This window comes from Sciurus vulgaris, assembly GCF_902686455.1.
Source record: "Sciurus vulgaris genome assembly, chromosome: 2".
Lineage (NCBI taxonomy): Eukaryota > Metazoa > Chordata > Mammalia > Rodentia > Sciuridae > Sciurus > Sciurus vulgaris.
This window is the reverse complement of record NC_136462.1, coordinates 142936340-142955201: the sequence shown is the minus strand read 5'-3', so window position 1 is coordinate 142955201 and position 18862 is coordinate 142936340. Positions and strand designations below refer to the sequence as shown.

The 18862-nt window shown below is 44.5% G+C and overlaps 1 protein-coding gene across 1 annotated transcript in view; it reads left to right on the top strand.

Moving 5' to 3' along the window:
- SLCO3A1 (solute carrier organic anion transporter family member 3A1) overlaps nucleotides 1-18862 on the top strand; it is a 290773-nt gene that overhangs the window by 249616 nt on the left and 22295 nt on the right. The window contains 3 exon segments of the mRNA XM_079127375.1: nucleotides 650-814; nucleotides 5819-6017; nucleotides 8026-8164. Coding sequence (XP_078983501.1) covers nucleotides 650-814; nucleotides 5819-6017; nucleotides 8026-8164 — 503 coding nt within the window.

Sequence of the window (18862 nt, the reverse complement as noted above, 5' to 3'; positions counted from 1 at the left end):
CTTACCAGCTACCAAGTAGGAAACAATTATATCAAGGGTGATGACCCAGACCCTAGTCAGGTCACTCTGGTGGACCCCCAAGTGAGACTGAGTGGCTTTTTTCCAGGGTGGTCTTGAGAAGGGATTGGATTTGGCTTCTGTTTTGGAGAGAACTAGAATTTCATTTCTTTCTTGCAACTGTTAGGAATAAATATATTGACACATGTATAAAGTATAGTAATATATACAAATAGGCATGTTGATGTAAATATGTAAATTTATATATAATTTGATATATACATGTTATAGTTTCCCTTTGGACAAACAAACTCCTCTTTTGGGAGTGGAGGTGGAAGAAATATCTTGTGATTACTTAAAAACTATTTCAGTGTTTTTATATAGTGTTTCTTATAGCAAACTATAAGAAGAGGCAGAATGTAATCTCCTGTTTGGTAGAAGATAGCTTAATTGACAAAATATCAGGGTATGATTTTAAGTGAGAGTCTTCTCAATTGTGAGTGACCTATAAGATAAAGGTTTTGACCTGAGCAACCAGGTATCTCCTGATACTATTATGGAAATGGTCAAGAAGAGGCCTGTGGAGCGGGGGCCCTAAGATAGAAGCTCCGATGTGTGACCCTGACCCTCTGCTTTCTCTCACTCCCTGCAGTGATCCCAAAGGTCACCAAGCACCTACTCTCTAACCCTGTGTTCACCTGCATCATCCTGGCTGCCTGCATGGAGATCGCAGTGGTGGCTGGCTTTGCTGCCTTCCTGGGGAAGTACCTAGAGCAGCAGTTTAATCTCACCACCTCATCTGCGAACCAGCTACTTGGTGAGTGTGCCCCACACCCACCATCTTCCTGTCCTGTACATAATGCTCTGAGGATTTAGTGAGACTCCACAAAGAACCCAGCACTGAACTGGACCTGTAAGTAGCACAGTATGCACGTGGTATAGCACACAAGGAACTTCCAAGTTCATTTTCAGTGTAAGATTTACCTACCATATGCAATTACTAAGATACCTGATAATGAAGAACAAGAATATAAAATGCACATAGGAATCATTGCAAGAGACCAAGAAGTTCATAGATTGGTATGAACTAGAAAAATGTGAGCGAGATCTAATGAAGGAAGAGAGATGAATCTTGAAAGATTAGCAGGTTTTCGTCAGAGACATAGAGAACAAGAATATTCCTGGCAGCATGAAACCCATAGTTAACAAATAGAGAGCTTAGAAAACATGCCTGTGCCCATGCCATGCCCAATGCAGACATAACTAATGGATCATAGCACTTCTTCCCAAGATCAGACATAGCTTTATAGTCCTTTCAGTACCAACTCCAGGCATCTACTCCTAGTTGTTTGGAGTTGGCTTACTAAGAAAACCAACTTGCCCTCATAAGATGTAGCATTATTTATGCAGGGTAAAAAATGTGGTCCCACAGCATGTCTTAGTTTGATTTTCATTTTGTAGCAATTTATTCTCTCCCACCTCAAATGGCCAGGAAGCTGCAGTAGGTGAATTGATCAGCTTATATGTCAATTAGTAGTGGATGGAGCAGAGACACAGCAGCTGAGGGTGAGGGAAGAGTCAACCATATGTTTCTGATGTGGACGTTTCCCTTGGCGCCATTTGTGAAAACTGGAAATGGCAGGGAATAATTAGAACTGTGGGGAGCATTACATATTTGGATATGAAGTCACTGGGTGTGAGACATCCAGGCATGTCTAAGTGAGGTCCTATATTTGGTTGGGGGCCAAGAAGGGGGTCTGAGTTAGTAACGTAGTATTATAGCAATACAGTAACATGTAGTACATAGTGAAATATAGTGTGGATGGCAGTTGAAGACACGAAAGTTGGATTTATGCAGGGGAAATATGGAGAATTGTAAATGAAGGGGTGCAGTCCCAACCTGAGGAATCTGTAGAGAAGTTTAAGGGGCAGTATCCAAAAGAAATCCAGAGGGTGTGGAACATGGGAGTTGAGGGAGAAATGATTCCAAGAAAGAAACAAGATGGGGGCCCAAATAAATATCTCTGGGGGTGAGCTTTAATAATAAGGACGTCTCATAGCCTGTGGCAGGGCTGTGTCTGTGACGTGGCAGTGGTGGAGCCCATCCTGTGGGGTGGAGAGCAGCCCAAGAGAGAGGGTGCAGGGTGTTGGAGTAGAGAGGAGAATGGGTGTGGCTGGGACAGGAGAGGCTGCAGCAGGGCTCTACGCAGAGAGAAAGGCAGCAGCAGAAAATGGCCTGCAGAAGAAAGAGGGAGCATGGGTGGACATCCCTTGACAAGAGCCCATGTATTCCCCCGCCAGGGCAGAAGAGAGACATGTGATTGAGGTTACTGAGAGTGTGACAGTACAGCCAGGTATTGGAGGGGGCTCTAGCCCCATGGCCCTTATCATCTCTACTAAGTAGGAATGAACATCTGAGAGGAAAGGAAGGGTAAGTTTCTCTTATCCTCTCCCTTAAAAATCACCTGTCACTTCATGAAATCATCATAAACATGCAAAGGTGCTAATCATTATGAATCATAAAGGAAATGCACATCAAAACTATAAGGAGATGATTTGACACACCCAACAGGTTGATGGTGCCAAGCATTGGTGAGGACACGGAGCAACTGGAACTCTCTTGTCCTGCAGGTGTGAGTGCAAGGTGGCACTGACACTTTGGAAATCTTTCTGGCGATACCTATTAAAGCTAAGCATATGCCTGCGCTGTGATCCATCACTTATTCCTGGGCTTCAGTCCAGCAGGAATGAGTGTTTAGGTCCACTCGTTTATATATGCATACAGAACAATGTTCAGAGCAGCTTAATGCATAATAACTCTGAACTGGAAACAACCCAAATGTCTGTCAACAGCAAAATGGGTAAATAAATTATAGACTGTTCATCCAGTGGACTGTTACATAGCATGAAAAAGAAAGACGTTTGATACAGGCATCCGTGGAGATGAATCTCAGAGTTGAAAGATGTCAGACACAAAAGAGAACATAGTTCTAGAAATTAAAAAGAGGAATAGTTAATTAAGTTGAGAGAGGCCAAAATAATGGTGACCCTTGAGGGGACACTAACTAGGAAGGATTGCTAGAAATATCCTCAGCTTGATCTGAAGGGTTTACAGCAGGTCTCAGGTGCAGAAGTTCATCAGGCTGCTGTTAAGCTTTGCACACTCCACAGGACATAACTTGTCTCAATTTAAATCATAAAATAGACCACAATATATGGACAGATCACCCTCATCTGCCTGGAATCTGCTAAGAGAATACAACCTTATTTTTTTTTTTTTTTCGTTTTTACTGATAACTCTACTACCCACTATTTTCTAAGTTTTGCTTCCATTTTACTTTTAGAAAAATGCAGTCAGCCTTTTTAATACCTGCCTGACAGAGAGAAGGTAAAATATACCTCTTTATAATTGAAGTTATAACTCCTTTATTATCTCCAAGATCTCTCAGGTTTAGCCCTCCAGCACCCGAAGAGTTTATCTCCTATCTACTGATTTCTTTGCTGCTATTCCTTGTGTTTTGATTACACTGGCACAGTTGCTTCAACTTCGGGACTGTGTCCTATTTTAGAACAGATGCCTAAGTTTTCTATCGACAAACAAATCGATAGACTTCAGGGCGGAAGGTCAAAAAAACAATTTCACCTCCTTGCGCCTGTTTTCTCCCAGTGATTCTGTCGGTTAGAGCATTTTACAGGGTAGAGGAGAGGGGGAGACTTCTCCTGCACCCAGCAATCAGGCAGGCAGCATGCAGGCCCTCTCCCTGTGTCCTCCCCTGGCATCATTCCAGCCCTGGCATTGCCAGGGAGGGCCAGCTGCAGGAGGAGCTGGCAGGAGGCACTTATGGAGGTTCATTTAGGGAAATGCCCTACAGGCAGCTCCTGCAGACCTGAAAGATGGGGCCCATGCATTTATCCCGCCTATTCAAGGCAGGACTCTGGGCCACCCACAAAGTCATCAGCAAGGGGGGGCAGAGTTCAGAGAAGAGAAGAATGTATGATTGAGGAACTGATGGCGTTGATTTATGAGTGAAGATAAAAAGGGCTTAATCTGCATAAGTTAACGTAATGAGGATGGAGTTTTGGTTGGGGAAGTTCTGATAGCCGCTTGGAGTGTTAAAGGCATGCGCACACATCAGGGAGGGAGAAGGGAAGTTGATGATGGCTTGGAGGAAAGGTGCTGGAAGCAGGTTGCCATGGTTACCACCATCACCAGGTGACACCCCCACGGTCTCTGCTAGAGAAATGAGATAAAACCTAGGCCACTCTCTGGGTGTGAGCTGCTCACCAACTCATACATTCTGACAGTGATATTTGAGTATCCATCCTTGTAGGGCACTGTGTTAAGGCACTGGGGATCCAGGTGGGACTGGGTAGGACAAAAAATGTTCTGGTCCTCCAAAAAGACCTAGTCCTAATGGGAAAGAAGAACCAAAAATATATGAAACAACTTTAGATAGCAGAGCATATGATGAAAACTGTAAATAAAACTGGGTGAGATTATAGTATCCCAAGGTCAGATGCAGGGTTCAGTCTAAAGAATTGGATCTGAGCAAGCTGCTCTGAAGGGGCAGGGCCAGACAAGGAAAGACACAGGCAAGAGTGTCCCAGGAGTGGGAATTGCAAGTACCAAGCCTGAGAGACCTGAGCTGTTCAGTTCTTTCCAGGGACAGAAAGGAGGAAGAGTGGGTGTGATTGAGGTCAGCAGTAGTGTGGGATGGGGATAGAGGCACACAGGGCCTGCTCAGGAAGATCATTTCTATATCAAGGGAAGGAGACCAAGCACCAAGATGCCAAAAGCAGCAGATGACGGAGAGATATGTGTTTGTTTTAAGTATGGCATGTGCTATTTTCTTGCAGAGCTAAGCCTCCCTGATTATATTTTCTTACCCTAATATTAAAATTAATTTGCATTCCCCTAGCACATACCAGCTGGTAGATGTAGTCGATTGACCTAGAGGTCTGTTGATTGGCAAGGAGGAGGCAGCTTGAACTGGAAAATTGGCCGTGCATAATCTACGTGGTGGATAAATGACACATAGTAATTTAAAGCTGAGCTGTAGATGAAATAAATCAGAACAGAGCAAAACCAAACAGAAGATTGGAACTCTGGATCCTTTGGTCCTCCTAAAATTCCATGGGTCCCTGAGAATCATAAAAAAACAGGTTTAGGTCCTGTGCCTTGCAGATAGCGTTGTGTACAAGAGAGAGAGAAGGGGAAAAAAAAATCACCAATTACTCACCAAGAGCTACAAAACATATTGATTTGATTGATGTCACTTCCTGAAGAGTGGCAGAGCTGGTTAAAAGACTGTCTCTGCAGACTGATGAGTTCTGTGTCCTTTGGGTCATGCAGCCTCTGCACCCTCATGCAGCCCTCCCTCATTGCCTGATTAGAAGGGGAAGAGAAAATCCCCTAATCATTCTAAATCCGCTTCGCACATCAACACACACAGAAAGCATCACTGCTCCTTAGTATTTATTATGTTAAAATGCACATTCATATTCTCCAATCTGTCTGACTTGTCTCTTGGTTGTCCCCATAGTAGCTAGCGTGTGCTTCCCATGATGGTGCCCTACTTGGCATGACAGGTGCATTCAGACTCATGATGATTGAGTTTTCCATGTCTGTCTCCCTCTATTTTCCATGAGTTCTCTGGGTAGAAATCTACTCCTTCATAAAGATTTGAGGTACCACCAAGGCAGTGACAAAGCAGTGGAGTCACAGGCAATTTGCAGGGCTCAGCCTTGGACCTGCTGTTCATTGTCTGTATGGATTGGCCCTTCCCAGTTCATGGTCCCTGCCACTCTGTGTTCCTTGCAGGGATGACTGCAATCCCATGTGCCTGTCTGGGAATCTTCCTGGGTGGTCTCCTGGTGAAGAAGCTCAGCCTGTCTGCCCTGGGGGCCATTCGAATGGCCATGCTTGTCAACCTGGTGTCCACGGCTTGCTACGTCTCCTTCCTCTTCCTGGGCTGTGACACGGGCCCTGTGGCTGGGGTTACTGTTCCCTATGGAAACAAGTGAGTATAAGAAATGTTGGTTCCACCCTGCCTGCTGCTGATACCAGGACTCTCTTTTTCCCATAACTCAATGAAGTCAGCTTCATACCTAGTGACCCTGAGCAGAGGAACAAGGACACCTTTGCATCTTACTCCCCAAGTGAAGAATCACTGTGTCCCTCTAGGCAACAAGGGCAGACTTCCACCAACAGCCAGGAGCACTCAGGGAGAAAAGCAGTCATTCCTTTTGCAGGGAACTCAACTATTTCTAGCATTTGACTTTAAGAATGTGAAGATAGGAAATATAAATATATTTTATTTCAAAATTCAACTGAAAATGAAAGATAGAATTAATTTTATAATTCCTTAAACTCTCAAGAGCTGTCATTTGGTCATATAGTCATTACAGGGTCTGGCCCCTGGTAGGATTTATAAGTATCAGAGGGAGAGGGAGAAAGAGAGAGAAAGAGGATGGGAAGGAAGTTATCTAGTTCTAATGGGGCCACTTTCCATATAGCCTAGTTATTATCCCAAGTCTTTGGACCAGAGTCTCATCAGCATCTCCCTTCAAGGGGATTATGAACAATTCTTACTTACATATCTGGGGTCAACAGCTATCCTCTTCCTACTTGGGACTTTGAGGCTGCCTAGGTTCTCCAGGCTGGAACACTGATGCTGCTGCATGACTGGCCGACAGGTCTCAGTGCCTTTCTCTCCACAACCAGACTCCTCCCCCAGACAAGCCATAGGCCTGCTCTTGTAGTTAAACCAGAAGATGAAGTAGAGCCAGGACTTATCTGGAATCCCAAAAGGGTGAGTAAGAGAAATGGGAGGACAGAGCAGAGGTAGCTAGCCATAGATAATTGCAAAGTCTAGGCACCATGTCCCCGCTCCTCCCCTTTGCCACTACCGCCAGATGACCTCTTCCAACCCACCTCCAACCACCACCTCCTCCCTGTACAGATATGGTGCCTTCTGGTTCACACTTGCTATGAATAACAGTCCTTCCTGTGGATAGCTCAAGTAGATGTCAGTGATTATAAGCACCAGGTCTTACTCTAATGACATTATTCTTGTGTTAAAAAAAAAAAAAAAAAAAAAGTGCAAAACCTGTGGTCACACTGCCTCAGTCCTAATTCCTCCTCTCCCATGTATGTACATTTCATCAAATGACAACCTCACTGTGCCTCAGTTTCCTTCTCTCTCAAACCCGTGGGGTCACACAGAGAATAAGTAAAATTGTACACGGGATACCTTCAACAGAGCTTGACATATAAACTCAAATAGCACCATCATTATCTTTAGTGTTATGATGTGCTCTGAGCCTTAGGGGACAGAGCTGAAAATAACAGGACTGAAGGAAAGATACTTCCTCTCTTATGAGGCTGAAAAGACACCACCTACTCTACCCTTTTTCTCTTTCTTCAGATTGCTTGCTCTGGGGACCTGTGCCATTAATGATGCAAAGGAAAATCTAAAACATCTTGGTGTTACTTTCCCTGGGATTTTGAGTCCACCAGACAGACAATAATTATTGAAGCCTGTCTAGTTGAACCAGTATTGGCCGAGACTTCCTGTCTGCTGGGGAGTAATAAAACAGGGATGAGGACCAACCTAAAAAGGACAAGAAGCTGAATATCTAGCTGTGTGGCCATCATTGTTAGTCTGGGAAGGGGGAGAAGCTGAGGCTGCTGCACTTAGGAGAGTTCTCTTGGACAGCATGGCCCTGAGCTGAGCCCCAGCTGCTGTCCGCCCATCCACACAAACAAAGGAAAGGAGTTCCTCCTTCTGGATTCCTGAGAGGAGCTGCAGCTGAATTTTGCTGCCACCCGGCCAGATGCCCATCCTGCACCCTGTGTAGTCCTGGACTGGTCCTTGCAGGACAAGATGGGCTAGATGGGAAGAGGATGGAGGTGCCAGGGAAGAATTCCATGAGCCAGGGGGACTCGCCACAGCAGTGGGCAGAGCCTGTGCCTGCGGGCATCCAATTGACCTGTTGTGAATGGGTTCCATTTGTCCTGTCTTCTAGCTCAGCACGTGCTTTGGCCCTGGACCCCTACTCTTCCTGCAATAAGAACTGCGAATGCCAAACTGACTCCTTCACTCCAGTGTGTGGGGCAGATGGTGTCACCTACCTGTCAGCCTGCTTTGCAGGCTGCAACAGCACGGTAAGGGAGAGCTCCTGAAGGGGAGGGGAGAGGCAGGGGAGAAGGCAGCCAGAGTAGCTTACTATGCAAGGTCGGGGACAGGAGTGGGCCACCACAGGTGTTCCACATCTGCTATTCTCCTTTAGTGTGACTTTTTCTCAGCCTCTGCCCTGCTACAGTGGAGGATCCTCCATCAGAAGGATGAGAGGACAAACCAGCTCTCCAGGTCTTCTTGCCAACTCAAGTGGGTTTCCAAGAAGCTTCAGGGAACACCTGAGAGTAAAACTTCAAAGCAAGCTGTACATATCAAAGCCTGAAAAGAAGATTGTGGCTCAAGGTCCTGGCAAAGGGAGTCAGTGAAATAGGCTGTCTGAAAATGTCGTGAGCCCATCACCAGAAGTATGTAGAGAAAGACCAGAAAAACATTTGTCAGGGAAAGTCTCTTCTAGACCGAACCCGAATTCAACCTCTTCCCCATTTCATTTCTTTTGCCTTTTTCTTCCCAATTAGATGTTTCCTATCTTTTCTATCTTCCCGTTACTGGTTTTTGTTTTTTTTTCTCCTGTTTTTCTTTTTTCTCCTCAGTGTGAATTTAACAATTGACTGTCAGCCTGCAGCCTTCCATGTTCTTTGGAAAAAACTTGATGCTACGCGACTGGCCATGCTGTCGTGTTGATCCCACCTCCAGATGTCTGTGGCACCTGCCCTTCTGTACTCACACACTATCCTGGTGCACACTCCACATCTCTTGCTTAGACCATGTGGTAGTTGATTATCTGAACTCCTAGGGTGGTCCCCTCTGCTCTGCCTTATATACTGTGGCTGGGAGGCTTTCTCTAACCCTACACATGACTTTTTGAAGTGCCCTATTCTATCAGGGCTAGGCACTGAGCCTGGTTCTTGTGCATCTTCCCTTCATGGCTTCTGCTCTTCCCTTCTGTTTGTGGTATTCAGCTTTCTCCACATAACCATTTTTTACTTCTCTCTCTAGCTGGACAACTCCTACTTGCCCCTCAATACCCTATTCAAATGTCCCGCCTCAGAAACGACCCCTTTTCTTTTGGGAGTTCTTGCCTCCAAAGTCTTTTGGCACCCCTTCTTTCCTGGAGGCCCTTCTCATTTCACTGCAGTGGTGTACTCGAAGTGCCATCATCTCTGATCTTTAGGTTCCTTGAGAAGGGCCATCATCTCCCAGATGTGCTTTGCAAATAAATGCCTATGTGATGCACAGATGATGAAGAAAATACAAAGGCCAAGTGGCTGCTTTTGTGGAACTCAGAGTTGAAAATCCTTCCTTCCCTCCCCTTCCCACATCCTGTGTCTTCCAAGAGTAGCAGTTTCTCTGAAAGAAGAAAAATGGATCATTTATTTTCATTTTCGAAGATTTCATTTCTTCCTTGCTTTTAACATTTAGATTCCTGGCCAGCTATTAACATTTTCTATAGAGAAAATAAATCACCATGGCGGGGGGGGAGGGGGGGGGAACTGATTTTTAAATTAGATGACAAAGCATTTTTTTATATGAGTGGAAATAAGTATTAAAAAGGATGGGACCTTGAGAATGGTTAAAATAAAAACACAAGCTATTATTTTTTCATAGCAACATTTCATTAACATTTTTAATATCCAAAAAAGTTATATTATAAATCAGCCTCATTCATTGTCCTTTCTTTAAAGAATTAAATCGACTCTGTGTAGCCTAGCATCCTAAGACCAAACGAGTTTTTATTGCTGGGATTGCACTGACCAAAAATTGTCTTAAAAATTGCATTTCCCCTGATCTTGCATGGAGGAGAGGATTATTGAGTAAAAGCCTCACTGGGACCATGGCTGTTTCCAGCTGCTGAAACAGCAGAGCTGTGGAATGCAATTAGAAGATGGCAGTCTCTTGTGCTCACCTCTGGACATGTCATTTATTCCCCAGACACTTGCCTTTCTTTCACGTTACTCGAGGCCTCAAACTGCTGGGCTGCAGGCAAGGTATGGAGCTGGTTCCCAGGCAGTTGCAAACTAAAGAAAACACGAGGCCCCTGAACTGGGTGACTGTCAGGGGACCATTTCCTCCACATGAAAGCAGATCTCTGGATGCCCTAGGTTCCAACAGGTGAATGAGCGATTTGGGGGGACACAAAGCTATGCTTATCCTGGAAAGGGGTCCTTGTCAAGGTCTCCCCTTAAAAAGAATCACAACCATAAAACTTTCCATAGTGGCTGGCTTTATCAGGAGTTGGTTCCAGGCCAGGTAACAGGGCCTTTCATATGTCACTCATGGCTCATGGCAGCTTGGCTCAGAGTCAAAGGAATCTCAGAATGACATCCAAAAATGAGCAAAAAGCAATTTGAATCTTTTAAATCTCAGCTGCACTATTTTGAGAAAATGCCAAAAGTGGTAGATTATATTCCTGGTACATTAGCTCCTGTCTTCCCTCCTCCCTTCCCTCCTTTTTCTCTTGTGGTTTCCAAGCTCTTGAGGAGATTCTTCTGCAAGAGAAAGTCTTCCTAGTCTTTCTTACCTCTTGTACCTTTCCACACTGTTTCTTCCACTGTCCCCTGGAGGCCTCCACCTTTCCCAGGGTAACCCCAGCCACTCTCCCTGGTTTCCATCAGTCCTTGTCCCCAGCCCTCCACCCCATCTATGTTATTTCTTTCATCCCCACAGCCACCTTTTAGTTCCTGATTATAGATAGGGTCAGTCACTCACCAAGGTCACGCACTGGAAAGTGGTGGAACACAGGCTCTCTAGACCCACACCTGTTATCTTCCTCCGCACTCTGGGACTCCCCTTTTTAGGATCCTCATGTTTTTACTCCCTGAAACAACCTTTTCATGTATGCTGTCCATAATCAGAGCATTCAGCCTTCTCCTGGCTTTAGCTATCCTTCCAGCCTCTACCTCCCTTCTGCCTTTTAAAGAGGTACTGGCTAAGAGGAACTTCCTCAAGCCCTGCCCCCAACACACCAAGCTCTCCCTTGCCCCAGGATTTTTGCATGTGCTATTCCTTACACCTGCAGGAATATTTCCTGTCCAGGCCCTGTTTTATTCACTAAGGCTTACCCTCTTTCAGTGCTGCTGGGAAGCCTCCTGCCTCATCACTTCTTCCAGGTCTGTGTTGGTGCCCTTCCTGCTGACTCCCCCGCATACCTGTTGTCACCCTTGCAAGGCTCTTACCCCCACCTGTCCTAAAGGCTGATTTGCCTCTTTAGACTCCAAGAATGGGGACTCTATTTTGGACCTTTGCATTCCCAATATGAGCAGTCCTCTGGATTAAAGTCCCAGACTTCCTAATTGTCCAGGTGGAGCCCCATGCTAACCTGAGAGAGGTGACAGGTGACAGCAACACTGTACAACAACCAGCAGGCAGGTGGATTGGATGGTACCAGTGTCAAGAATAACAGCCTTGTAGCTGGGGTTGTGGCTCAGTGGCAGAGCGCTTGCCTAGCACATGTGAGGCACTGAGTTCAATCCTCGGCACCACATAAAAATAAATAGAATAAGGATATTGTGTCCATCTACAACTAAAAAAATATTTTTTAATAAAAAAAATAAATTAAAAAAAAGAATAACAGCCTTATCCTCTCACATTTCTCCCTACTTTATAGCTTCCATCAAGACTTCTAAGAATTTCCCCCAACTAAATTAGACATGAATAGGTCAGCCAATCAAATAATTCTGATTATAGGGGAATCTGGTCAGCATTAGCATTTCCCTGATATTAGTTTTCCCTTCCTGCCTTAGTTGAGATTTTTTTGTTGTTTTTAATTTTCTTCTTTCATATCTTCTTGAGTGATAGCAATGAAAGTTTCCAAGACCACATTTAATGTATGATTTCTAATTCTGCTCATTGCATATGACCAGGAGGGGTGACAAAAAGATTGCAAGTTAATTTTGCAAGCTTCCTTTGGCATGAATATATTGTCCAGACTGTTTCCATACCTTTCACTTTGAGAAGTAATTATTCCAACAGAAAGTGTGTTAGTTTGCTGCTGACTGCTGGGGGTTGTAGCCTTCTGATGTACTGAATAATTGACTTAAAAAAAAAAAAAAAGCTTGTATCAGCCACACCACCAATAGAATGTCGAAAGTCAATACAAGTCCAGCACAGCAGTTTGTAGGGTACTAATGATAGATGACTAATCCATCCCCCAGATAGGCAACAAGTATTTATTGAGTGCTTGTTTTAGCAAAGTGCCAAGTAGGTTCTGTGCAGGGAGGAGGATGACTCCACTATGCCAGAACACAGGGAACTCGCCATTTTATATCACAGGTCTCAGTCCTGGCCACATGTTGGAGTCTTGTGGGAGCTTTTAAAATGGGAGAGCCTGCTCAGAGATTCTGGTTTCCTTGTATTGGAGTAAGACCCAGGCATCAGTATTTTTTTTAAGCCATCGACAGTATTTTAGACTTTTAACCCAGCTTGGACACCACTGTTCTAATTTGCAGTTGCTCAACCTTGTTATTATTGACATTTGGGGCCTGATAGTTCTTTGCCATGGGGGCTGCCCTATGTACTATAGGATTTTCAACAGCATCCCTGAACTCTGCCCTCCAGATAAACCCCTAGAAGGCTTCCAAATTCTTCTGAAAATCACAGATGTCTCTAGACATTGCTAGGTGTCCCTGGGGGGCATAATCACCCCCACTTAAAATCACTGCTCTAAAAGTAGGAATGAGACAAGTTCTAAAATTCTTATCTTTCTAGAAACAGGTCAGCCCTGAGCTACCACTGAATAACTGTCCTTCAGTCTCCCTCTCATTATGTTTGCCCACTGCAGAACACAGTCTGGAGAGTTTGCCATGTCCACCCATCACAGCATGAGGGGCAAACTGCCTGTGCATCATATCTGCCCCCAAAATGTGTTTCATGGGGCCCATGCAAAAGGTTATGTGTATCTGGATTTCTGGCCTCTCTAAGAAAGTTGGAAGATAGCTAATGGATCCTATGCCATGTTGGGGGAGCTGAGAAGTGACTGGCCCCTTGGACAAGACACGTTCTCTATACTTAGCCATAGTTGCCACCACCAACCATCCTGTACCTACCCCTACCCCTCAACTTCTTATTTGTTTCCTGTCTAGCCCCAAAGGCTTAGGGCTTGTGAAACCCTCTCATATAGCCTGGCCACGTGTACCCAGAACTGATTATAAAGTGTGTGCAGCTTGTCAGAAGGGCCTTATAGCTACTCTGAAATCAAACCCTGTCAGGACACCTGATGCACTGCAGACCCTGTCCTGGGAATTGTAACTGTAGTGATGAATAAGGTAAGGAACTCATGTTGATAAAATGAGGCGTAACACATTTATGGAGTTACCTACAAGGGGCACCCAAAAGTGACACTCAGGCCGGCTTTATGATATAGCTAAGGTAAGAACACAGTATAAAACAGTACATAGATCATGGAAGAAAATCTTTCAGTAAGAAAAAGAAAAATCTAAATACATGTATATCTTTGCTTTGAAGAAAGATTGGAAGGGTACATAGCCAACTGCTCATAGATGGCTACCTGTGGTTAGAAACTAAAAAATTTTTATTTCAGATGTTCTGTATGTCAGAATTCTCTAAAATTGGCCATGTATCACGTTTCCAATAAGGAAAGCCTTGTTTTTGTTTTTTAAAAAACCACCATTAAAGGATAGGTGGTTATATTCAAATAGAGGGAAGAGACTATGTAGACAGTGGATTTGTGAGGTTCTGTCTGCTGGGGTAGAAATTGGTTCTGGGTAAGGTGGGCCCATGAAGGAGGAAATGGACATTTTTCCCAGGACCAGGCCTTCCTCATAAAGAATGAACAGGAACTTTCCTGGTGGCCAGGCTTGTAGGATATTGCCACATGGATTATGCATAAAGGGGGACATGGAGGTTTGAACCTCATGGTACAGGTGGGATTGGAAGTCAGAAGAAATGGCGGTAGAGCCTGGTGTTCATTCTGAGCTCCAGCCCAGTCCTTCACCTTTCTGTGCTCTGAGGTGGCTGGAGAGAGCAAGCCTTTCTGCTCCTCAGAGTCCCTTCCCTTTTCCCCTCCAGCAGGAGATACTTAAGCTCTGTCAGGATGCGCTCCCTCCTGCTCAGGCACTACAGGTTGGGAGTGAAAGGTGGACTGAAATCTTGCTTTCATCTCAGAATTTTTCTCCCTGGTCATGATCCTGCAACCAGTGACTTCACAAGGGAAGAAGAGAATGTACTTCTTCTTGTGATTTATCAGTATCCCCTCTGCCTCCAGTGGGCTGTTGCTCATGCTCTTTGTGATGAGATCTGAGATCTTTGCCTAGAAATGCCACCTTCGGCTGGACCAATGAGGTGATACATTCTAAGCCACAGAGACAGTAACAAATTCCAAGAGAATGTCTGAGGAGCTTCCATGAATCATGAAAGAATCCATAAATAGCTGCTACACACAGGAGTATATCATCATTCTCAGGAAGGAAACCCACTCTGTTGGGGTGGTATCACCAACCCCTTAATCTCAGTGATTAGGATGCCAGGTATACAAAAGAGCAAAGATTCCATAGGCAGAAACAACATGAGGTGGACTGTGTCAGCACTGCTCTGGCAGGCTCCCCTCCTGGACGCCAGGACCAGGCCCAACATTGAGTAGAAATTTCTCTCCTTCCTGGTAACTGAATGCTATATAGGGAAGAAAAGGACCGTGCTCCAGAATGTTAAGGGTGACCTTGACCTTTCAGGTTTGCAAAGCAAACTGTTACAAATAGCATCCATGCCTATTCTACTATCCCCTTAGAAAAGGAATCTTGTAACCCAGAAGTCCATTTTATGTGTACCATTAATAGGAATTGATCCATCAGTATTGAATGTGGGGGAACAAAACTAAAACAACTTTGTCAGTGTTTTTGAAACACTGCTGGCATGTATCTTGTTCTTATAATATGAGCTGTCAAAATAGTGTGCTTATGAATTTCCTTCATCGATAAAAAACAAGTCCAAGATTCCAGAGAATCATTTTTCCGTATTTATGGTCTCCGGCTTTCTTGTAATTATTTATCCCCATCATTGCATATGAACAGAAACATTTCTCAATTTTTATTAATGACTGAATGTGGAAGAGGAGTACAGTTTTAAGTGGCATGCTGTTCATTCATTGATTTCTTTTTCATTCTTTAGCATTATGGAATACTTTTTTTTCAGTAATACCTTTATAAGTTTCAAAAAATCAAAAACTTATACAAAAGGAGAAAGCGAGAACTCTACCACCCACCTTTGTGCCCCGTTCCTCTACCTCTTTCAACCCATCAAGGAGACAATTGCTGTCTTTGGTTTCTTGTACAGGTTGAGTTTGCCTTATCTGAAATCCCATTTTGGAAATTTCAGATTTCGAATTTTTTAAGATTTTGGAATGCATAATGAGCTATTTGTAAACTATATGTAACAAAAAAGACGCATCTTAGTTGAAGGGGGATGGAAGGGCCTCTTTCTCTCTGGGATGCTGAATATCCTGTTGTGCACCATGTTTTGACTGCAACCCATCAATGAGGTCAAGTATGGGATTCTCCATTCGTGGCATCATGTCAGCTCTCAAAAATTTTTGGAGTCTAAAGCATTTTGGATTCTTAGATATTCTTCTCTGACACTGACCAGCAGACATCTTCACTGGTCATATATTGCTTTTCTCTTCTGGAATTAACCCTGCAGATGCCTTGTTTCTGTCATCCATTCTGGGTTTGCCTGTCTTTGTCTATTCAGGCTGATATAAAAATATAAACTGGGGCAAGGAGGTCTTACAACAGGAATTTATTTCTCACAGTTCTAGAGGATGGAAATTTCTAGATCCAGGCACTGGCGGATTGGATATGTGGTGTGGGATCACTTCCTGGTTCTTCTCGCTGCAACCTCACCTGGTGGCAGGGGAAAGGCAGTTCTCCAGGTCTCTTTTATAAGCGCACAAATCCCATTCATGAGGGTTCTGGCCCCGTGACCTGATCACCTCCCACAGGCCTCACTCCCAGCTTCCATCACCTTGGTGATTAGGTTTCAGCATGAATTTTGGGAGGACACAATCATGTGTTGGGCACAGACCATACGTAGCATTACTCTTGCTCAGATTTGCTTAGAGCCTCTCCCTACTTTGTGCCTACCCAGCTCTGCTCTCCTTTGTCTTGGCTGCAAACCCATGGCAGCTTAACCTTGCTGTTTCCTCATTCCATTCATGGGATGTCAGCTAAATGCTCACATTTAGCTCATCCAGACAAGGCTGCACAATCACTGTGCCAGCCACACTAGGAGATAAAGACGTCTCATTTATCTAATTCCATTAGGGGCATGATCCCGGACTAAATCCAGAGTGAATCCATTTCAGAAGGGGTTTTCTACTTCTTGGATCAGGCAGTTTCCCCTTTTTGGGTAAATGTGATGTAATTGAGCCATAACCTAGTAATGGGGCCAAATTAGACTCTATGGAGGTACCAATTACAGATTACTTGTTAAACCAAGCAGAGCTCACCAATCACATGGTTTGTTCAGAGAGTTCTGGCCTGACCACCAAATTATAGCACCCACATCATATTCCTTAGTGCTCCCAAGAAGCTGTGTGAGTCAGGACCCAGTTCCTGAGTCCTTGATCAAATACAACCATAGCTGCCCAGGGGAGCCTGCTCCCTGTGCATACCTAACCATGCCCACCCTCCCCTCTGAGTGCTGGGTGGGAAGAGATTTGGGAATGGAGTACGTATATCTGCTATGTATACTGCTGTTCAGTCAGTAAAATAATACCCATATATACTTTGAAAAGATAGGGTTTAATATAGGAATTAGAGTTTATGTGAACCTAGAAGAGTTGGGGAATTAGGGTCTGGAGGAAGTGAGATGAAGTAGCAGAGGATCTACTGACACAGGTCGGCAAATTGGAACTTGTAGGAAACCTCAGGAAGCTATATTCATGTGGCTGCGCAGCAGGACTGGAAAGGGGTACTCAGGAGACATCTGGAGAACCAGCTCACTTAAGATGAGTGTGAGGACTGCTGGTCAGTCAGGCATCCTGGAAGATACACAGCAGGGAATGCCAGGACAGGCTGATACCTTCAGGTCTCCTTTGCTTATGTCCAGCCCTATGCCTGACCACATAGCCTTTGCAGACTAGTGGTCTCTGCTTCACTTTGTAGGAGAGAGAAAGTGATTACCTGTCCATCCTTCAAAGTTCTCAGCTGGGACAGATGTCTGGGATAAAGGCAGATTAACAAAAGAAGAACAGACAGATAAAACATACCTCAAGGTTATAGGGGGGGATATCCAAGGAATGAGTGAATCTCAAAGACATGGTTTTGAATTTGGGCTTCAGTTCCATTGTCCACTAAAACAAAGCTTGTTTAGTGGATAATGAAGGTCAGTCACGGGGAGGTGATCAGGAAAGTGTGGTCAGTGAGGGAAGTTTTGTTTGCAGTTGTGGGTTGGTTACTTTGTCATCTTTCTCTTCTTGGTATAGAGAGGAGATTCCCCAACACAGATTTTCAAACCCATGTAATTGTGTATGTCTATATCCCAGCTGCTCAGGAGGCTGAGGCAGAAGAATCACTTGAGCTCAGGAGTTCAAGGCTAGCCTTATTTAAAAACAAAAAAACAAAACACAAGATCTCCTTTATAAAGTAGAACCTCATTTATCATTTGGTTCCATCCATAACTGTAGCTTCAACCAACCACAGAAAATATTCAAGGAAGAAAATACCATGTTGGTACTAAACATGTGGGGGTACTTTTTGTCATTCCTTAAACAATGTAGTGTGGCAACGATTGACATAGCATTTACATTGTTTTAGGTATTATAAGTCATCTAGAGATGATTTAAAGTATGTGGCAGGATGTATGTAGGTTATATATAACCTCATATTTTGGTATCTGCAGGGGTTCCGGGAACCCAATCTTCCTTGGCTACCAAGGGATGAATTTCCTTTATAAAGCAGTCATTTCTCTGTTGTCAGATCTTCTTCTATGTCTACATTTTTCTCAAAAATCAGTTCAAAATGATCCTTATGCCCAAGAGGCATTTGGTGGGCTGGCATATTCTGATCTGCAGCTCCTACCTTCTAAATCTTGCCATGTCCCCCCTCCTGTTGAGCTCTCCTCAGGGTGGGAAAGGAAACTCTGAAAAATAGCTCCCAGCCTTAGATGGAAGAGGGGTGCCATGAACAGATCCAGCCCGGCACCTCCTCAAGCTCAAGTGTCAGGAAGGGACATAACAAATGACCTAGGAGGGATCTGGGCTGCAGATTGTGTTCGGGGGAGTCCTGAGCAAGTAGAGATGACACCGCAAGTAAAGGAGGTCCAGGGAAAGAGCACAGGGTAGGAAGGGAGAAAACCCAGACCAGGGCCCTGAGGGGCTCCAGCATCTTAGGATGGGGAATGGGAGAAGATGCCAGCAGGAAGGATGGGCAAGGAGCAGCCAGAGAAGTTGAGGGATGGGGGAACAAGAGAGTGGAGCTCCTGTGTGGGTGGAATGGGTGGCGGCAGGGCCCTAGATATGGAGCCCACCATGGAACTCAGCATGATCTGATTCATGTGTGTAGGGACAGAAGCCAGTTGGACTAAGTTGAGAGCAGGGCAGAAGAGAAAGTGAGGCAACATGCATGAACTACTGGGTAAGTTTGACTATGCTATTGGTGAAGGCAGGTTATAGTTTTTACCCTCGGGTAGTGGGAGGAGAGGCATTTTATGTGATAGTTGCTTCCTAGTAAAGGCAAATTCATTCACAGATGTATTCTTTTAAAATTATTTTAATA